The sequence below is a fragment of the Trematomus bernacchii genome, unplaced genomic scaffold (assembly GCF_902827165.1).
Source record: "Trematomus bernacchii unplaced genomic scaffold, fTreBer1.1, whole genome shotgun sequence".
Taxonomy (NCBI): Eukaryota; Metazoa; Chordata; class Actinopteri; order Perciformes; family Nototheniidae; genus Trematomus; species Trematomus bernacchii.
The window spans coordinates 4,837,544-4,860,717 of NW_022987689.1; the positions used below are offsets into that span (position 1 = coordinate 4,837,544).

A 23,174-nucleotide genomic window follows, 5' to 3' on the forward strand; every position below is an offset into this window, starting at 1 on the left:
AGGACTTGATTCTCAAGTCACAGGCGGGACCAAGAAGTCATCCTCAAACGCTTATGTGGAGGATGAAGGTGCTTATCAAGCAGACTCTGCAGGTAAAAATATTTTGATTACTTATTGAAGGGTTTTGTTATTTTGCTTGAATTGTTTGCTTCTCTTTAAAGTACAAACTATTGAAAAAAAAAAAATCTATATATATTTTATATTCGCCTTCAGGCTGGATGAGCCCAACACAAGACGCCAGTCCCAAAGACTCTTCATGGATGAACATGTCGCCCTCACTGCAGTGTGGTACGGGCCAGTTGAAGTTCAGAGTGGTGGGATCAGGAATTTCACAATTTGCGGTAGAACAAGGTAAATTAATAGCCATAATATCCTAAATGTAGACTTGATTTTATCTCTACCAATGATATAAACACTGAACCTTTTTACCCCACAGGAAATGCACCTCCAATGCCTCTGTCCCAGGTCCCGTCTACCTGTGGCTACAGCATGCAGAGGAACTCATATGCACTTGTCATGTTGGTTCCCTATGATGGCTGCAACATGGTTCAAGAGGTAATGTGAAACTGATTTAAAGAGTGAGGAAGTGAGTTTAAAATTACGATGGCTAGTGCTGTGAATTGTTATAGTTATGAATGGTGTAACGAGAGCTAAAAAAAATAAATGTTTAATCTGCATCATATTGATCGCAAGCGAAAATGTGTTTTCAGCTTTTCAAATGCGAGTTGTTTTTCGTTTGCTTTCAAATGTACTGATTAACTATGTTTTTTGGATGGGGACCGACATTCAAATATGTTGCATCATGATGATCTATTTAGAAAATATAGCATGAGATTAATCTTTTGCCTTGTACAGTCGGATTGTAACATTGACAGGTTTGTGTGATTCCTTGCGGTTTCTAATTGTATGTTTTTCTCCCAAAGGGTGGAAGTTATGTACTCCCGATGCGTTGGCAAGGAATTCCAGTCTCTCTATGGTGTTCCAAACCTGCCTCACCTCCTGCCTCACCTACTGCCGCACCTCCTGCTTCCAAAACGACTTCCCCCAATTCCCCTGTAGCTCAGATGCCTCAAAACCCTCTGATGCCTCAAAACCCTCTGATGCCTCAAAACCCTCTGATGCCTCAAAACCCTCTGATGCCTCAAAACCCCCAGATGCCTCAAAACCCCCAGATGCCTCAAAACCCCCAGATGCCTCAATTCCCCCAGATGCCTCAATTCCCCCAGATGCCTCAAACCCCCAGATGCCTCAAAACCCCCAGATGCCTCAAAACCCCCAGATGCCTCAAGACCCCCAGATGCCTCAAGACCCCCAGATGCCTCAAGACCCCCAGATGCCTCAAGACCCCCAGATGCCTCAAGACCCCCAGATGCCTCAAGACCCCCAGATGCCTCAAGACCCCCAGATGCCTCAAGACCCCCAGATGCCTCAAAACCCTCAATACCCTCAGATGCCTCAAAACCCTCAAAACCCTCAATACCCTCAAAACCCTCAATACCCTCAAAACCCTCAGATGCCTCAATACCCTCAGATGCCTCAATACCCTCAGATGCCTCAATACCCTCAGATGCCTCAATACCCTCAGATGCCTCAAGACCCTCAGATGCCTCAGAACCCTCAAAACCCTCAGAACCCTCAGATGCCTCAAAACCCTCAGATGCCTCAAAACCCTCAGATGCCTCAAAACCCTCAGATGCCTCAAAACCCTCAGATGCCTCAAAACCCTCAAAACCCCCAGATGCCTCAAAACCCCCAGATGCCTCAAAACCCCCAGATGCCTCAAAACCCCCAAAACCCCCAGATGCCTCAAAACCCCCAGATGCCTCAATTCCCTCAGATGCCTCAATTCCCTCAGATGCCTCAAAACCCCCAGATGCCTCAAGACCCCCAGATGCCTCAAGACCCCCAGATGCCTCAAGACCCCCAGATGCCTCAAGACCCCCAGATGCCTCAAGACCCCCAGATGCCTCAAGACCCCCAGATGCCTCAAGACCCCAGATGCCTCAAGACCCCAGATGCCTCAAGACCCCCAGATGCCTCAAGACCCCCAGATGCCTCAAGACCCCCAGATGCCTCAAGACCCCCAGATGCCTCAAGACCCCCAGATGCCTCAAGACCCCCCAGATGCCTCAAGACCCCCAGATGCCTCAAGACCCCCAGATGCCTCAAGACCCCCAGATGCCTCAAGACCCCCAGATGCCTCAAGACCCCCAGATGCCTCAAGACCCCCAGATGCCTCAAGACCCCCAGATGCTCAAGACCCCCAGGATGCCTCAAGACCCCCAGATGCCTCAAGACCCCCAGATGCCTCAAGACCCCCAGATGCCTTCAAGACCCCCCCGGATGCCCTCAAAAAACCCTCAATACCCTCAGATGCCTCAAAACCCTCAATACCCTCAGATGCCTCAAAACCCTCAGATGCCTCAAGACCCTCAGATGCCTCAAGACCCTCAGATGCCTCAAAACCCTCAATACCCTCAGATGCCTCAATACCCTCAGAACCCTCAGATGCCTCAATACCCTCAGATGCCTCAAGACCCTCAGATGCCTCAAGACCCTCAGATGCCTCAAGACCCTCAGATGCCTCAAGACCCTCAATACCCTCAGAACCCTCAATACCCTCTGATGCCTCAAGACCCTCAATACCCTCAGAACCCTCAATACCCTCTGATGCCTCCAAACCCTCCAAACCCTCTGATGCCTCCAAACCCTCTGATGCCTCCAAACCCTCTGATGCCTCCAAACCCTCTGATGCCTCTGATGCCTCCGATGCCTCTGATGCCTCCGATGCCTCTGATGCCTCCAAACCCTCTGATGCCTCCAAACCCTCTGATGCCTCCAAACCCTCTGATGCCTCAGATGCCTCAGATGCCTCAAAACCCTCAGATGCCTCAAAACCCTCAGATGCCTCAAAACCCTCAGATGCCTCAAAACCCTCAGATGCCTCAAAACCCTCAGATGCCTCAAAACCCTCAGATGCCTCAATACCCTCCGATGCCTCAATACCCTCCGATGCCTCAATACCCTCCGATGCCTCAATACCCTCCGATGCCTCAATACCCTCCGATGCCTCAATACCCTCCGATGCCTCAATACCCTCCGATGCCTCAATACCATGAGATGCCTCAATACCATGAGATGCCTCAAAACCCTAAGATGCCTGAGGCAACGACCACACGGCCTACAACTGCAAAGGCGACTCAAATTCCTAAAATTCCTGCACTGCCTCTGATTCCTCAATACACTCAGATGCCTCAATACGCTCTGATGCCTCAATACCATCTGATGCGTCAATACCCTAATATGCCGGAGACAACAACAGCAACGACCACACGGACTACAACTGCAAAGGCGACTCAAATTCCTAAAATTCCTGCACTGCCTCAGATGCCTCAATACGCTCATATGCCTCAATACCATCTGATGCGTCAATACCCTAAGATGCCGGAGACAACAACAGCAACGACCACACGGACTACAACTGCAAAGGCGACTCAAATTCCTAAAATTCCTGCACTGCCTCAGATGCCTCAATACGCTCATATGCCTCAATACCATCTGATGCGTCAATACCCTAAGATGCCGGAGACAACAACAGCAATGACCACACGGCCTACAACTGCAAAGGCGACTCAAATTCCTGCACTGCCTCAGATGCCTCAAAACCCTCAGATGCCTCAAAACCCTCAGATGCCTCAATACGCTCATATGCCGTTTCCACAATATATGCCGATGTATCCTCCCTTTAATCCTCTTTATCCTCCCAAATATCCAGCTACAAAGCCAAAAACTACTACAACTAAAGGCTAAAAATTCCTTATCTTAGCTTCCACCATCTATGCCTTACTATCATCTTTAACCTACGATCCCTCCCATCCCCAATATCCAACCACTCCAGCTACCACTGTGAAACCAGATCCCCTGCCCACTCCGGCACCCCATCCTCCTTTTCATCCCCATGTTCACTTGCCCATATCATTGCTGTCTCCTTTTCCTCCTCCACGCTACCTTACTTAAACAGTTTCTAATAAAAGTTTTGAACAGAGACGCTTTCCAGTTTGTGCTTTTTTTTTTTTTAACCTTCAACTACCCAGAGACTCTTTATTCCAGGCTCTTCAAGAAGTCTCATTTGGTTTGTGAATGAGTGAATAGTCCATATTGAGAAAATGACATTTAATTTAAACAGAGAAATTGTGCTGACAAATGATTAACTTAAAGGGGACCTATCATGCAAAATGCACTTTTGTACGTCTTTTATACATGAATATGTGTCCCTGGTGTTCCAGGGAACTCACCAAGTGTCAGAAAACACAACCCTCTCTATTTTCCTCCATACCCAAATCTCTAAAAAAGGGGCTGCAACGGATCTGATACAGACTGATCCAGATTTGAACACTTCTGTCGTCACAGAAGTGGCGCTACGGCTATTGGGCCAACTCTCCACCTATCAGGGGAATGTGGGGTTGGGCCATTGCCGCTCGAAAGCGCTGGAGACGCTGTAGTACATATGCCAGGCCTGTAAGTGGCGCTGTAGTCTGCCACAAAAGCAGCGAAGAAGACTTCCCGCCTATAGTTACCATGGTTACCCTTCTGTTTATTCTCCGCTGTGGCTTTTTTTTCTCCCTCCCCGAGGCAAGCGTTTGCTCCCGCTGCTTTAATTCAATGCAATCCCTCCCCATCGAGGCAAGCACTGTAATTCTCTCCGGTTAGTCCACCAGCAGATGACAAACACCCACCTCTCCGCCTCTTCCAAGGAACGAGGGGACCGTGCGGCAGAGTTTCAGTTTCTTTCGCCGGTCAAGATGTCCGTTAAAGTTTAAATCTTCCGGACAAAATTAGAAAAGTGCCGGTCAAAGGTCTTCGTTATTTATTGAGCTTTAAAACAAATGAATAACGACTCTATAGGCCTATAATAAAACCATAGACTGTGTGTGTTCAAGGTTCAAGGTTCTTTATTGTCAATCTGACATAGCTACAGAGTAATTATGCAGTTGAAAATCTTATGTCACAGGCTTCTCCAACAATGCAACATAATAACATAACATAACAATAAGAGCATGAGCAATACAAAAATAATAATAGTTATAAAAATGAAATAAAGTTATGATGTGGAATAGTGCAGTATGAGTCTATATACAAGTTATTGGAATGATATATATATATTAGGTATTAGATACATACTACATACTACAGATGTCTCAAAACCCCCATATGCCTCAAAACCCCCAGATGCCTCAAAACCCCCAGATGCCTCAAAACCCCCAGATGCCTCAAAACCCCCAGATGCCCCAAAACCCCCAGATGCCTCAAAAACCCCCAAAACCCGCAGATGCCTCAAAACCCCCAGATGCCTCAATTCCCTCAGATGCCTCAAAACCCTCAGATGCCTCAAAACCCCCAGATGCCTCAAAACCCCCAGATGCCTCAAAACCCCCAGATGCCTCAAAACCCCCAGATGCCTCAAAACCCCCAGATGCCTCAAGACCCCCAGATGCCTCAAGACCCCCAGATGCCTCAAGATCCCCAGATGCCTCAAGACCCCCAGATGCCTCAAGACCCCCAGATGCCTCAAGACCCCCAGATGCCTCAAAACCCTCAATACCCTCAGATGCCTCAAAACCCTCAGATGCCTCAAGACCCTCAGATGCCTCAAGACCCTCAGATGCCTCAAGACCCTCAGATGCCTCAATACCCTCAGATGCCTCAAAACCCTCAATACCCTCAGATGCCTCAAAACCCTCAATACCCTCAGATGCCTCAAAACCCTCTGACGCCTCAAAACCCTCAAAACCCTCTGATGTCTCAAAACCCTCAGATGTCTCAAAACCCTCAAAACCCTCTGTCTCAAAACCCTCTGTCTCAAAACCCTCTGTCTCAAGACCCTCAGATGCCTCAAGACCCTCAGATGCCTCAAGACCCTCAGATGCCTCAAGACCCTCAGATGCCTCAAGACCCTCAGATGCCTCAAGACCCTCAGATGCCTCAAGACCCTCAGATGCCTCCAAACCCTCAATACCCTCAGATGCCTCCAAACCCCTCAATACCCTCAGATGCCTCCAAACCCTCAATACCCTCAGATGCCTCCAAACCCTCAAAACCCTCAGATGCCTCAAAACCCTCAAAACCCTCTGATGCCTCAAAACCCTCAAAACCCTCAGATGCCTCAAAACCCTCAACACTCTCAGATGCCTCCAAACCCTCCAAACCCTCTGATGCCTCCAAACCCTCTGATGCCTCCAAACCCTCTGATGCCTCAAACCCTCTGATGCCTCCAAACCCTCTGATGCCTCCAAACCCTCTGATGCCTCAGATGCCTCAAAACCCTCAGATGCCTCAAAACCCTCAGATGCCTCAAAACCCTCAGATGCCTCAATACGCTCAGATGCCTCAATACGCTCAGATGCCTCAATACGCTCAGATGCCTCAATACGCTCAGATGCCTCAATACGCTCAGATGCCTCAATACGCTCAGATGCCTCAATACGCTCAGATGCCTCAATACCCTCCGATGCCTCAATACCCTCCGATGCCTCAATACCCTCAGATGCCTCAATACCATGAGATGCCTCAATACCATGAGATGCCTCAAAACCCTAAGATGCCTGAGGCAACGACCACACGGCCTACAACTGCAAAGGCGACTCAAATTCCTAAAATTCCTGCACTGCCTCTGATTCCTCAATACACTCAGATGCCTCAATACGCTCTGATGCCTCAATACCATCTGATGCGTCAATACCCTAAGATGCCGGAGACAACAACAGCAACGACCCACACGGACTACAACTGCAAAAGGCGACTCAAATTCCTAAAATTCCTGCACTGCCTCAGATGCCTCAATACGCTCATATGCCTCAATACCATCTGATGCGTCAATACCCTAAGATGCCGGAGACAACAACAGCAACGACCACACGGACTACAACTGCAAAGGCGACTCAAATTCCTAAAATTCCTGCACTGCCTCAGATGCCTCAATACGCTCATATGCCTCAATACCATCTGATGCGTCAATACCCTAAGATGCCGGAGACAACAACAGCAATGACCACACGGCCTACAACTGCAAAGGCGACTCAAATTCCTGCACTGCCTCAGATGCCTCAAAACCCTCAGATGCCTCAAAACCCTCAGATGCCTCAATACGCTCATATGCCGTTTCCACAATATATGCCGATGTATCCTCCCTTTAATCCTCTTTATCCTCCCAAATATCCAGCTACAAAGCCAAAAACTACTACAACTAAAGGCTAAAAATTCCTTATCTTAGCTTCCACCATCTATGCCTTACTATCATCTTTAACCTACGATCCCTCCCATCCCCAATATCCAACCACTCCAGCTACCACTGTGAAACCAGATCCCCTGCCCACTCCGGCACCCCATCCTCCTTTTCATCCCCATGTTCACTTGCCCATATCACTGCTGTCTCCTTTTCCTCCTCCACGCTACCTTACTTAAACAGTTCTAATAAAAGTTTTGAACAGAGACGCTTTCCAGTTTGTGCTTTTTTTTTTTTTTAACCTTCAACTACCCAAGAGACTCTTTATTCCAGGCTCTTCAAGAAGTCTCATTTGGTTTGTGAATGAGTGAATAGTCCATATTGAGAAAATGACATTTAATTTAAACAGAGAAATTGTGCTGACAAATGATTAACTTAAAGGGGACCTATCATGCAAAATGCACTTTTGTACGTCTTTTATACATGAATATGTGTCCCTGGTGTTCCAGGGAACTCACCAAGTGTCAGAAAACACAACCCTCTCTATTTTCCTCCATACCCAAATCTCTAAAAAAGGGGCTGCAACGGATCTGATACAGACTGATCCAGATTTGAACACTTCTGTCGTCACAGAAGTGGCGCTACGGCTATTGGGCCAACTCTCCACCTATCAGGGGAATGTGGGGTTGGGCCATTGCCGCTCGAAAGCGCTGGGACGCTGTAGTACGTATGCCAGGCCTGTAAGTGGCGCTGTAGTCTGCCACAAAAGCAGCGAAGAAGACTTCCCGCCCATAGTTACCATGGTTACCCTTCTGTTTATATTCGCCGCTGTGGCTTTTTTTTCTCCCTCCCCCGAGGCAAGCGTTTGCTCCCGCTGCTTTAATTCAATGCAATCCCTCCCCATCGAGGCAAGCACTGTAATTCTCTCCGGTTAGTCCACCAGCAGATGACAAACACCCACCTCTCCGCCTCTTCCAAGGAACGAGGGGACCGTGCGGCAGAGTTTCAGTTTCTTTCGCCGGTCAAGATGTCCGTTAAAGTTTAAATCTTCCGGACAAAAATTAGAAAAGTGCCGGTCAAAGGTCTTCGTTATTTATTGAGCTTTAAAACAAATGAATAACGACTCTATAGGCCTATAATAAAACCATAGACTGTGTGTGTTCAAGGTTCAAGGTTCTTTATTGTCAATCTGACATAGCTACAGAGTAATTATGCAGTTGAAAATCTTATGTCACAGGCTTCTCCAACAATGCAACATAATAACATAACATAATAACAATAAGAGCATGAGCAATACAAAAATAATAATAGTTATAAAAATGAAATAAAGTTATGATGTGGAATAGTGCAGTATGAGTCTATATACAAGTTATTGGAATGATATATATATATTAGGTATTAGATACATACTACTGAGTAGCAGTTGAATGTTTGAAGTTGTTTCAACAGTTCAATTTTTTAACAGTCTCACTCCCCGCGGGAAGAAACCTGTCTCCGAATCTTCTTGTCCTTGCCAGGATGCTGCGGTAACGTCTGCCAGACGGCAACAGAAAGAACAGTTTGTGGCTGGGGTGATGGGGGTCTTTGATAATCCGTAGTGATTTCTTCCTGAGCCGCTGGGAGTAAAGGTCCTCCATGGATGGCAGCTCCGTCCTGGTGATGTGCTGTGCAGTTTTCACCCACCCTCTGTAAAGCCTTACGATCGAGGTCGGTGCAGCTGCCGTACCAGGCCGTCATGCTGCCAGTGAGGATACTCTCTATCGTGCACCTGTAGAAGTTGCAGAGTATCCTGGAATCCATTTTGAACCTCCTCAACCTGCGGAGGAAGAAGAGCCGCTGTCGAGCTTTCTTGGTGATGGTGGTGGTGTGAAGAGACCATGTCAGGTCCTCAGTGATGTGGACCCCAAGGAACCTGAAGCTTTTGACTCTCTCCACCGTAGTCCCATTGATGGCGATGGGGGCTTGTCCCTCTCCCTGCTGCTTCCTGTAGTCCACAATCAGCTCCTTTGTTTTGCTGATGTTGAGATGGAGGTTGTTCTCCTGGCACCAAGATGTCAGGTTTTCGACCTCCTCTCTGTACGCCGTCTCGTCATCGTCTGTGATCTGGCCGATGACGGTCGTGTCATCAGCAAACTTCACGATGGTGTTGGAGCTTGTGTGTGGCCACGCAGTCGTGGGTGAACAGGGAGTAGAGGAGAGGGCTGAGCACGCAGCCTTGAGGGGCACCGGTGTTGAGAATCAGGGTGGAGGATGTGATATTTCCCACCCGCACTGCCTGGGGTCTGCCCGTCAGGAAGTTCAGGATCCAGTCACAGAGGGCGCTGTTGAGCCCGAGGTCTCTGAGCTTGATGGCCAGCTTGGAGGGCACAATGGTGTTGAATGCTGAACTGTAGTCAATGAACAGCATTCTCACATATGTGTTCCTGTTCTTCGGGTCCAGGTGTGAGAGGGCAGTGTGGAGGGTGAGGGCTATGGCGTCGTCTGTGGACCTGTTTGCTCTGTAGACAAACTGCAGGGGGTCCAGAGATTCAGGGAGGGAGGAGGTGATGAATAATTTGACTAACCGCTCAAAGCACTTCATTATGATGGAGGTGAGTGCTACTGGGCGGTAGTCGTTGGGGCAGGTGATGATTGTCTTTTTGGGGACAGGAATGATGGTGGAGTGTTTAAGACATGTGGGGACTACAGACTGCAGCAGGGACCTGTTGAAGATGTCTGTGAACACCTCTGCCAGCTGAACTGCACACCACCCTGAGAACACGGCCAGGGATGCCATCAGGTCCAGGAGCCTTGTGTGGGTTAACCCTTTTAAAGGATTTACACACATCTGCCCTATTTAAAACAAAAGGGCAGTGTAGCTCCTGGTCCCTCTGTACCTCCACAGCCTGGCTGCTCTCAAAGCGTGCAAAAAAACTGTTTAGCTCATCTGGGAGAGATGCGCACGCAGACACTCCCGCAGCACCCCCCGCTGCTTCCTTTGTAGTCAGTCATTGTCCTTAGTCCCGCCCACATATTCCTAGTGTTTACAGCCTTTGAAGTCAGATTCCACCTTGTCTTTGTACTGTCTCTTTGCATTTTGAATTGCTCTCCGGAGATCATACCTAGACTTCCTGTACTCCTCCAAATCTCCCGCTGTGTGCGCGAGAGTGCGCCGCTTTCAGTTTGCCGCGCACCTCACCGTTTACCCAGGGCTTTTGATTTGGGAATGTCCGTACAGAAACCTTCGGTTACCCACGTCATCGATGCATTTCCCAATGTAGCAGATGACAGTGTCCGTGTGTGTGTTGATGTTATTGTCCTCAAACACACTCCAATCCGTAGATGCAAAGCAATCCTGCAGTGCTGAATCTGACTCCTCGCTCCATCGTTGTACTGTCCTTGTTATCGGTCCTGTCCCTTTAAGTTTCTGCTTGTACGCAGGCAACAACAGTAGTGAGATATGGTCTGATTTGCCGAAGGGAGGGCGAGGGAGAGCCTTATATCCATTCCGGAAAGGGGAATAAACATGGTCCAGTATGTTTCCCCCGCGCGTCGGGAAGTTGATGTGTTGGTAATATTTTGGCAAAACCTTCTTCATGTTGGCGGTGTTGAAAATCTCCGGCCACAACGAACGCCGCATCTGGCCGTGAAGTCTCGGTTTTATCAATAAACCCAAACAGCTGATCGAGTGCCGTGTTGTTGTCGGCGAGTGGCTGCGGCGGGATATACACTGCTGTTATCACAACAGATGTGAATTCCCTCGGCAGATGGAAGGCCCGACATGAGATCATGAGGTGCTCTAAGCTGTGCGGAACAGTCCGATGAAATAATCTTCACATCTGAGCACCAGTTGTTGTTAGTCATTACACACACACCGCCTCCCTTACTTTTCCCCGAGGTTAGCAGTCCGGTCCTGACGAAAAATAGAGAATCCGTCAGGGACAATAGCGGAGTCCGGGATAGCGGGGTTGAGCCAAGTCTCAGTGAGAATTAACACGTTACAGTTCTTAATGTCCCGTTGAAAAGCAATCCGGCTTCTGAGTTCATCTAGCTTATTTTCAATGGATTGAACATTAGCCAGAAGAATACTCGGAAGAGGGGGCCGATTTTCTCGTTTTCTCTCAGTCTGACCAGCAACCCGGCCCGGCATCCCCGCTTTGTCTTCTTCTTGCGTCTCTCAGGTAGAACAGCAACAGGTAGCCATGGTGAATCTCCATTGTTTGTCGGAGGGTTAATATTGTCCACGAAGTTTCGCAATTGGAAAAGTTCCTCTCTGCTATATTGTATGGCAGAGTAGGTGCGGTCGGCTAGCATGTTGCGAACCATGATAAAGTAAAACGGCAAAAGTAAAAGAAATATGTACAAAATACGAAAATGGGCAAAGTTGGAGAGGAGCACAAAGACGATGCGGCCATCTTCACCGGCGCATCATAGGTGTAACCTATGTGTGTGTATCTATATATATATATATATATTATATATAATATATACGGAGATCTCTTTTTCTCCCCCTCTTGACTTGATCAGAGCACTGGCTTCCCTCTCCTGCAGGGGGGCGTGGTCAGCTGCAGCTCACAGATGTGCCCCGTAAACAAGCACATAGAGCGAAATGAGGCATGGCTAAAATGCATGATCTGTTAGGTATTTTGAAAACAGAAACGTATAAATATACCTTATATAGGTATGGCCCTACAATATATCATTTAAATATAGCATGATAGGTCCACTTTAAATTCCTACATTTATAAATTCAATTAATGTTGGCATTTGAAGTGTTGTCATAGTGTGGCTTTGTGTCCACATGGTGGCATCATTGCTCAACCATTTCTTAGTAGGTTTTGAATTGGAACCTTTTTGTGTTCACAATAGCTTTCCTTGTGTGAACAGCTTTAAAAGGGTTGTATTTTTGAAAATGTATTTCAGTCAAAGGTAAAGTTCCATCATGTCCTTTCCTAAAATAATTAACATCTGCTGTGTGAGGGACGCTGGCTTCACTCATTACATACACCAACTCTGAAATGGAGCATTTACAACTTTGGGCAGTTATGCAAATCAAAACAATGAACCTTCAGCATTTGTCTCTTTTGGTTTGTAAACTGGAGTAGCATTACTAATATTTGGTCTAACACTAGGTCATAAGTGTTCAAACTACACACTGTAGATGTTATATTGTAAAAGTAGCCTTCATACAACTAAAAATGACTTGACAGGTGAGATCCTTAATTATTCAAGTGAAATGTCAACAATGATAGAAGCAAAACCTTTTATCCTACAGGGTGTCCTTAACACCTGTGGTATTGTTTCTTTCAAATTATGGAACTAACCATAAAACGACATCTCTGGTCCAAGTCAGGCTGGGAACACTGATGCATGTTCACCATCCCGTTACCGTCTGATTGGCTTTCCTTGATGTGAAGATAAATATTTTGTCTTCTAAATAAGGGAAAGCATTGTTATACATCTAATTATTGTGGGTCAAAGTAGATTAACAAATCAAAATAGTCAGACTCTTCCCTTGCATTTATTGGTTTGTTATCGAAATCAAAAACCGTATGATACATTACACAAAATTATGAAGAACCAAGAATCGGGGGATATTTTTATTTGAACTCTGAAAGGACTTAATGGACTTTGCATTCTCAAGCTTGTGCAAAGTTGTTTGTATACTTTTGAATAAAACTTGTATACCGCTTCGTGAATAAAGATTTGGGGGGAAATATTTCATTTCTCGTTTTTTCCCCTTTCCTGTTAAGTCGGGGAAAATAACAATGGGGAATGTCTTATATTAAGAATACTTGAGGTGAGAACATCTTTTAAATATAATAGGTTAGCAATTGAGGATGTGTAGACATTCTTGGTATATTTCCATGTTTTCTTTCCATTGTCTTTGGATGTACTGCTGTTCTTGTTTATCCTCACAAGCCTTTAATCTACATTTAAAGTATTGGAGCAATATAGTAAATAAGTTTTTCTATTTTCTAAGTGTCCTAATTACATCAAATGAGTTGTATTTAGTCTACTGTTATGTAAACGCATAAAGGTGCGCCGCATTTGCGCTTCAATGCCATGCGATCTACCCACACTACCTTTGCGATCGACGTATTGGGCACCCCCGATCTACATGATCAATATACAGGGCTTACTTTGTAGACATTAGACAAGTCTTAACGAGGCCCACCTGTTGCAAGCTAATTGAACACAGATGCAAGCATTAGCTGAGGCTGCACCTGCCTTGTTGATTGGCTGCCTGGTGGTAATATGTGCCAGTATTAAAAGCCCTTTCTCATGCTTCATTGCCAAGTGCTCTCCACCCGCAGTGAGTTTGATTTTACAGAATGGGTATCCTATGAGCACCTATCACAGCTGTATTGGTTGTCACAGCACCTGCTGATGCTCAAATAGTTGCGGCAAAGAAAGTTATCTCATCTCTTCACATTACCAGCAGTCATGTGCAAGAGAAAAGGCGCCGGTGTTTACCTGGCTGCAGCTGTTATTCTGACGTGTTATTTTGCGCAAACTATAGATTGTTATCGTCTGAAGAAAAGAGAAAGACATGAAGGGAGAAAAGATGCCGAAACAACAAATGGGTTCCAAGAGGGGACAATTGTTTTCGGGAGAGCTTTTGAAAAAGGGTCAGGACTTGATTCTCAAGTCACAGGCGGGACCAAGAAGTCATCCTCAAACGCTTATGTGGAGGATGAAGGTGCTTATCAAGCAGACTCTGCAGGTAAAAATATTTTGATTACGTATTGAAGCGTTTTGTTATTTTGCTTGAATTGTTTTTGCTTCTCTTTAAAGTACAAACTATTGAAAAGAAAAAATATATATATATTTTTTATTCGCCTTCAGGCTGGATGAGCCCAACACAAGACGCCAGTCCCAAAGACTCGTCATGGATGAGCATGTCGCCCTCACTGCAGTGTGGTACGGGCCAGTTGAAGTTCAGAGTGGTGGGATCAGGAATTTCACAATTTGCGGTAGAACAAGGTAAATTAATAGCCATAATATCCTAAATGTAGACTTGATTTATCTCTACCAATGATATAAACACTGAACCTTTTTACCCCACAGGAAATGCACCTCCAATGCCTCTGTCCCAGGTCCCGTCTACCTGTGGCTACAGCATGCAGATGAACTCATATGCACTTGTCATGTTGGTTTCCCTATGATGGCTGCAACATGGTTCAAGAGGTAATGTGAAAACTGATTTAAAGAGTGAGGAAGTGAGTTTAAAATTACGATGGCTAGTGCTGTGAATTGTTATAGTTATGGATGGTGTAACGAGAGCTAAAAAATTAAATGTTTAATCTGCATCATATTGATCGCAAGGGAAAATGTGTTTTTCAGCTTTTCAAATGCGAGTTGTTTTTCGCTTGCTTTCAAATGTACTGATTAACTATGTTTTTTGGATGGGGACCGACATTCAAATATGTTGCATCATGATGATCTATTTAGAAAATATAGCATGAGATTACTCTTTTGCCTTGTACAGTCGGATTGTAACATTGACAGGTTTGTGTGATTCCTTGCGGTTTCTAATTGTATGTTGTTTTTCCCAAAGGGTGGAAGTTATGTACTCCCGATGCGTTGGCAAGGAATTCCAGTCTCTCTCTGGTGTTCCAAACCTGCCTCACCTCCTGCCTCACCTACTGCCGCACCTCCTGCTTCCAAAACGACTTTCCCCAATTCCCCTGTAGCTCAGATGCCTCAAACCCTCTGATGCCTCAAAACCCTCTGATGCCTCAAAACCCTCTGATGCCTCAAAACCCTCTGATGCCTCAAAACCCCCTGATGCCTCAATTCCCTCAGATGCCTCAATTCCCTCAGATGCCTCAATTCCCTCAGATGCCTCAATTCCCTCAGATGCCTCAAAACCCCCAGATGCCTCAAAACCCCAGATGCCTCAAAACCCCCAGATGCCTCAAAACCCCCAGATGCCTCAAAACCCCCAGATGCCTCAAAACCCCCAGATGCCTCAAAACCCCCAGATGCCTAAAACCCCAGATGCCTCAAAACCCCCAGATGCCTCAAAACCCCCAGATGCCATCAAAACCCCAGATGCCTCAAAACCCCCCAGATGCCTCAAAACCCCCAGATGCCTCAAAAACCCCAGATGCCTCAAAACCCCCAGATGCCTCAAAACCCCCAGATGCCTCAAAACCCTCAGATGCCTCAAGACCCTCAGATGCCTCAAGACCCTCAAAACCCTCAGATGTCTCAAAACCCTCAGATGTCTCAAGACCCTCAGATGCCTCAAGACCCTCTGATGCCTGAAACCCTCTGATGCCTCAAAACCCTCCGATGCCTCAAAACCCTCCGATGCCCTCAGATGCCTCAAAACCCTTTGAATGCCTCAAAACCCCCAGATGCCTCAAACCCCCAGATGCCTCAAAACCCCCAGATGCCTCAAACACCCCCAGAGCCTCAACCCCACGATGCCTCAAAACCCCCAGATGCCTCAAAACCCCAGATGCCTCAAAACCCCCCCCCAGATGCCTCAAAACCCCCAGATGCCTCAAAACCCCAGATGCCTCAAAACCCCCAGATGCCTCAAAACCCCCAGCCTCAAAACCCCCAGATGCCTCAAAACCCCCAGATGCCTCAAAACCCCCAGATGCCTCAAAACCCCCAGATGCCTCAAAACCCCCAGATGCCTCAAACCCCCAGATGCCTCAAAACCCCCAGATGCCTCAAAACCCCCAGATGCCTCAAAACCCCCAGATGCCTCAAGACCCTCAGATGCCTCAAGACCCTCAAAACCCTTTGATGTCTCAAAACCCTTTGATGTCTCAAAACCCTTGATGTCTCAAAACCCTCAGATGCCTGAAAACCCTCTGATGCCTCAAACCCTCCGATGCCTCAGATGCCTCAGATGCCTCAGATGCCTCAGATGCCTCAGATGCCTCAGATGCCTCAAAACCCTTTGATGCCTCAAAACCCTTTGATGCCTCAAAACCCTCTGATGCCTCAAAACCCTTTGATGCCTCAAAACCCTCTGATGCCTCAAACCCCTCTGATGCCTCAAACCCCTCTGATGCCTCAAAACCCTCTGATGCCTCAAAACCCTCTGATGCCTCAAACCCCTCTGATGCCTCAAACCCCTCTGATGCCTCAAACCCCTCTGATGCCTCAAACCCCTCTGATGCCTCAAACCCCTCTGATGCCTCAAACCCCTCTGATGCCTCAAACACCCTCTGATGCCTCAAACCCCTCTGATGCCTCAAACCCCTCTGATGCCTCAAACCCCTCTGATGCCTCAAACCCCTCTGATGCCTCAAACCCCTCTGATGCCTCAAACCCCTCGGATGCCTCAAACCCCTCGGATGCCTCAATACCCTCGGATGCCTCAATACCCTCGGATGCCTCAAAACCCTAAGATGCCTGAGGCAACGACCACACGGCCTACAACTGCAAAGGCGACTCAAATTCCTAAAATTCCTGCACTGCCTCTGATGCCTCAATACGCTCTGATGCCTCAATACGCTCTGATGCCTCAATACGCTCTGATGCCTCAATACCATCTGATGCCTCAATACCATCTGATGCCTCAATACCATCTGATGCCTCAATACCATCTGATGCGTCAATATCCTAAGATGCCGGAGACAACTACAGCAACGACCACACGGCCTACAACTGCAAAAGGCGACTCAAATTCCTGCACTGCCTCAGATGCCTCAAAACCCTCAGATGCCTCAATACGCTCATATGCCGATGTATCCTCCCTTTAATCCTCTTTATCCAGCTACAAAGCCAAAAAACTACTACAACTAAAGGCTAAAAATCCCTTCTCTTAGCTTCCACCATCTATGCCTTACTATCATCTTTAAACCTACGATCCCTCCCATCCCCAATATCCAACCACTCCAGCTACCACTGTGAAACCAGATCCCCCCGCCCACTCCGGCACCCATCCTCCTTTTCATCCCCATGTTCACTTGCCCATATCATTGCTGCCTCCTTTTCCTCCTCCACGCTACCTTACTTAAACAGTTCTAATAAAAGTTTTGAACGGAGACGCTTTCCAGTTTGTGCTTCTTTTTTTTTAACCTTCAACTACCCAAGAGACTCTTTATTCCAGGCTCTTCAAGACGTCTCATTTGGTTTGTGAATGAGTGAATAGTCCATATTGAGAAAATGACATTTAATTTAAACAGAGAAATTGTGCTGACAAATGATTAACTTAAAGGGGACTATCATGCAAAATGCACTTTTGTACGTCTTTTATACATGAATATGTGTCCCTGGTGTTCCAGGGAACTCACCAAGTGTCAGAAAACACAACCCTCTCTATTTTCCTCCATACCCAAATCTCTAAAAAAGGGGCTGAAACGGATCTGATACAGACTGATCCAGATTTGAACACTTCTATGTCGTCACAGAAGTGGCGCTACGGCTATTGGGCCAACTCTCCACCTATCAGGGGAATGTGGGGTTGGGCCACGGCCGGCCATTGCCGCTCGAAAGTGCTGGAGACGCTGTAGTACATATGCCAGGCCTGTAAGTGGCGCTGTAGTCTGCCACAAAAGCAGCGAAGAAGACTTCCCGCCCATAGTTACCATGGTTACCCTTCTGTTTATTCTCCGCTGTGGGTTTTTTTCTCCCTCCCCGAGGCAAGCGTTTGCTCCCGCTGCTTTAATTCAATGCAATCCCTCCCCATCGAGGCAAAGCACTGTAATTCTCTCCGGTTAGTCCACCAGCAGATGACAACCCACCTCTCCGCCTCTTCCAAGGAACGAGGGGACCGTGCCGGTCAAAGGTCTTCTTTGTTATTTATTTATTTATTTAAAACAAATGAATAACGACTCTATAGGCCTATAGTATAATAAAACCATAGACTGTGTATATATATATATATCACGGAGGACGGAGATTTTTTTTCTCCCCCTCTTGACTTGATCAGAGCACAGCTTCCCTCTCCTGCAGGGGGGCGTGGTCAGCTGCAGCTCACAGAGATGTGCCCCGTAGACGGCAAACAGCACATAGAGCGAAATGAGCCATGGCTGAAATGCATGATCTGTTAGGTATTTTGAAAACAGAAACGTATAAATATACCTTATATATGTATGGCCCTACAATATATCATTTAAATATAGCATGATAGGTCCACTTTAAATTCCTACATTTATAAATTCAATTAATGTTTGGCATTTGAAGTGTTGTCATAGTGTGGCTTTGTGTCCACATGGTGGCACCATTGCTCAACCATTTCTTAGTAGGTTTTGAATTGGAACCTTTTGTGTTCACAATAGCTTTCCTGGTGTGAAAAAGCTTTAAAAGGGTTGTATTTTTGAAAATGTATTTCAGTCAAAGGTAAAGTTCCATCATGTCCTTTCCTAAAATAATTAACATCTGCTGTGTGAGGGATGCTGGCTTCACTCATTACATACACCAACTCTGAAATGGAGCATTTACAACTTTGGGCAGTTATGCAAATCAAAACAATTAACCTTTTTCTCTTTTTGGTTTTGTAAACTGGAGTAAGCATTACTAAATATTTGGTCTAACACTAGGTCATAAGTGTTCAAACTACACATGTAGATGTTATATTGTAAAAGTAGCCTTCATACAACTAAAAATGACTTGACAGGTGAGATCCTTAATTATTCAAGTGAAATGTCAATGATAGAAGCAAAACCTTTTATCCTACAGGGTGTCCTTAACACCTGTGTATTGTTTCTTTCAAATTATGGAACTAACCATAAAACAACATCTCTGGTCCAAGTCAGGCTGGGACACTGATGCATGTTCACCATCCCGTTACCGTCTGATTGACTTTCCTTGATGTGAAGATAAATATTTTGTCTTCTAAATAAGGGAAAGCATTGTTATACATCTAATTATTGTGGGTCAAAGTAGATTAACAAATCAAAATAGTCAGACTCTTCCCTTGCATTCATTGGTTTGTTATCGAAATCAAACCGTATGATACATTACACAAAATCATGAAGAAACCAAGAATCGGGGGATATTTTTATTTGAACTCTGAAAGGACTTAATGGACTTTGCATTCTCAAGCTTGTGCAAAGTTGTTTGTATACTTTTGAATAAAACTTGTATACCGCTTCGTGAATAAAGATTTGGGGGAAATATTTAATTTCTCGTTTTTTTCCCCTTTCCTGTTAAGTCGGGGAAAATAACAATGGGGAATGTCTTATATTAAGAATACTTGAGGTGAGAACATCTTTTAAATATAATAGGTTAGCAATTGAGGATGTGTAGACATTCTTGGTATATTTCCATGTTTTCTTTCCATTGTCTTTGGATGTACTGCTGTTCTTGTTTATCCTCACAACCCTTTAATCTACATTTAAAGTATTGGAGCAATATAGTAAATAAGTTTTTCTATTTTCTAAGTGTCCTAATTACATCAAATGAGTTGTATTTAGTCTACTGTTATGTAAACGCATAAAGGTGCGCCGCATTTGCGCTTCAATGCCATGCGATCTACCCACACTACCTTTGCGATCGACGTATTGGGCACCCCCGATCTTCATGATCAATATACAGGGCTTACTTTGTAGACATTAGACAAGTCTTAACGAGGCCCACCTGTTGCAAGCTAATTGAACACAGATGCAAGCATTAGCTGAGGCTGCACCTGCCTTGTTGATTGGCTGCCTGGTGGTAATATGTGCCAGTATTAAAAGCCCTTTCTCATGCTTCATTGCCAAGTGCTCTCCACCCGCAGTGAGTTTGATTTTACAGAATGGGTATCCTATGAGCACCTATCACAGCTGTATTGGTTGTCACAGCACCTGCTGATGCTCAAATAGTTGCGGCAAAGAAAGTTATCTCATCTCTTCACATTACCAGCAGTCATGTGCAAGAGAAAAGGCGCTGGTGTTTACCTGGCTGCAGCTGTTATTCTGACGTGTTATTTTGCGCAAACTATAGATTGTTATCGTCTGAAGAAAAGAGAAAGACGAGAAGGGAGAGAAGATGCCGAAACAACAAATGGGTTCCAAGAGGGGACAATTGTTTTCGGGAGAGCTTTTGAAAAAGGGTCAGGACTTGATTCTCAAGTCACAGGCGGGACCAAGAAGTCATCCTCAAACGCTTATGTGGAGGATGAAGGTGCTTATCAAGCAGACTCTGCAGGTAAAAATATTTTGATTACGTATTGAAGGGTTTTGTTATTTTGCTTGAATTGTTTTGCTTCTCTTTAAAGTACAGACTATTGAAAAAAAAAAAAATATATATATTTTATATTCGCCTTCAGGCTGGATGAGCCCAACACAAGACGCCAGTCCCAAAGACTCGTCATGGATGAGCATGTCGCCCTCACTGCAGTGTGGTACGGGCCAGTTGAAGTTCAGAGTGGTGGGATCAGGAATTTCACAATTTGCGGTAGAACAAGGTAAATTAATAGCCATAATATCCTAAATGTAGACTTGATTTATCTCTACCAATGATATAAACACTGAACCTTTTTACCCCACAGGAAATGCACCTCCAATGCCTCTGTCCCAGGTCCCGTCTACCTGTGGCTACAGCATGCAGAGGAACTCATATGCACTTGTCATGTTGGTTCCCTATGATGGCTGCAACATGGTTCAAGAGGTAATGTGAAACTGATTTAAAGAGTGAGGGAGTGAGTTTAAAATTACGATGGCTAGTGCTGTGAATTGTTATAGTTATGAATGGTGTAACGAGAGCTAAAAAAATTAAATGTTTAATCTGCATCATATTGATCGCAAGGGAAAATGTGTTTTCAGCTTTTCAAATGCGAGTTGTTTTTCGCTTGCTTTCAAATGTACTGATTAACTATATTTTTTGGATGGGGACCGACATTCAAATATGTTGCATCATGATGATCTATTTAGAAAATATAGCATGAGATTAATCTTTTGCCTTGTACAGTCGGATTGTAACATTGACAGGTTTGTGTGATTCCTTGCGTTTTCTAATTGTATGTTTTTCTCCCAAAGGATGGAAGTTATGTACTCCCGATGCGTTGGCAAGGAATTCCAGTCTCTCTATGGTGTTCCAAACCTGCCTCACCTCCTGCCTCACCTACTGCCGCACCTCCTGCTTCACCTCCTGCTTCCAAAACGACTTCCCCCCAATTCCCCTGTAGCTCAGATGCCTCAAAACCCTCTGATGCCTCAAAACCCTCTGATGCCTCAAAACCCTCTGATGCCTCAAAACCCCCAGATGCCTCAAAACCCTCAGATGCCTCAAACCCCCAGATGCCTCAAAACCCCCAGATGCCTCAAACCCCCAGATGCCTCAAAACCCCCAGATGCCTCAAACCCCCAGATTGCCTCAAAACCCCCCAGATGCCTCAAAACCCTCTGATGCCTCAAAACCCTCTGATGCCTCAAAACCCTCTGATGCCTCAAAACCCTCTGATGCCTCAAAACCCCAAGATGCCCTCAAAACCCCCTGATGCCTCAAACCCCCCAGATGCCTCAAAGACCCCCAGATGCCTCAAGACCCCCAGATGGCCCTCAAGACCCCCAGATAAGACCATGCCTCAAGACCCCAGATGCCTCAAGACCCCCAGATGCCTCAAGACCCCCAGATGCCTCAAGACCCCCAGATGCCTCAAGACCCCCAGATGCCTCAAGACCCCCAGATGCCTCAAGACCCCCAGATGCCTCAAGACCCCCAGATGCCTCAAAACCCCCAGATGCCTCAAGACCCCCAGATGCCTCAAGACCCCCAGATGCCTCAAGACCCCCAGATGCCTCAAGACCCCCAGATGCCTCAAGACCCCCAGATGCCTCAAGACCCCCAGATGCCTCAAAACCCCCAGATGCCTCAAAACCCCCAATACCCTCTGATGCCTCAATACCCTCTGATGCCTCAATACCCTCTGATGCCTCAAAACCCTCTGATGCCTCAAAACCCCCAGATGCCTCAAAACCCCCAGATGCCTCAAAACCCCCAGATGCCTCAATTCCCCCAGATGCCTCAATTCCCCCAGATGCCTCAATTCCCCCAGATGCCTCAATTCCCCCAGATGCCTCAATTCCCCCAGATGCCTCAATTCCCCCAGATGCCTCAAGACCCTCAGATGCCTCAAGACCCTCAGATGCCTCAAGACCCTCAGATGCCTCAAGACCCTCAGATGCCTCAAGACCCCCAGATGCCTCAAGACCCCCAGATGCCTCAAGACCCCCAGATGCCTCAAGACCCCCCAGATGCCTCAAGACCCCCAGATGCCTCAAGACCCCCAGATGCCTCAAGACCCCCAGATGCCTCAAGACCCTTTGATGCCTCAAGACCCTCAGATGCCTCAAGACCCTCAGATGCCTCAAGACCCTCAGATGCCTCAAGACCCTCAGATGCCTCAAGACCCTCAGATGCCTCAAGACCCTCAGATGCCTCAAGACCCTCAGATGCCTCAAGACCCTCAGATGCCTCAAAACCCTCAAAACCCTCAGATGCCTCAAAACCCTCAAAACCCTCAAAACCCTCCGATGCCTCAAAACCCTCAATACGCTCAGATGCCTCAATACGCTCAGATGCCTCAATACGCTCAGATGCCTCAATACGCTCAGATGCCTCAATACGCTCAGATGCCTCAATACGCTCAGATGCCTCAATACGCTCAGATGCCTCAATACGCTCAGATGCCTCAATACGCTCAGATGCCTCAATACGCTCAGATGCCTCAATACGCTCAGATGCCTCAATACGCTCAGATGCCTCAATACCCTCAGATGCCTCAATACCCTCAGATGCCTCAATACCATCTGATGCGTCAATACCCTAAGATGCCGGAGACAACAACAGCAATGACCACACGGCCTACAACTGCAAAGGCGACTCAAATTCCTAAAATTCCTGCACTGCCTCAGATGCCTCAATACGCTCAGATGCCTCAATACGCTCATATGCCTCAATACCATCTGATGCGTCAATACCCTAAGATGCCGGAGACAACAACAGCAATGACCACACGGCCTACAACTGCAAAGGCCACTCAAATTCCTGCACTGCCTCAGATTCCTCAAAACCCTCA

General features: G+C 46.4%; 1 protein-coding gene across 1 annotated transcript; it reads left to right on the forward strand.

The window, feature by feature from the left end:
• Positions 1-218: 218 nt before the first annotated feature.
• Positions 219-22,223, forward strand: LOC117488564 (sporozoite surface protein 2-like; the record flags this gene model as incomplete). Its single annotated transcript, XM_034137557.1, has 11 exons — positions 219-351; positions 437-555; positions 2,977-3,627; positions 5,330-5,455; positions 5,540-5,788; positions 6,692-6,795; positions 14,051-14,151; positions 20,424-20,561; positions 20,646-20,764; positions 21,783-21,987; positions 22,072-22,223. Coding segments are annotated over exons 1-11 (2,097 nt in total), but the record flags the coding sequence as incomplete, so codon positions are not given.
• Positions 22,224-23,174: the final 951 nt, after the last annotated feature.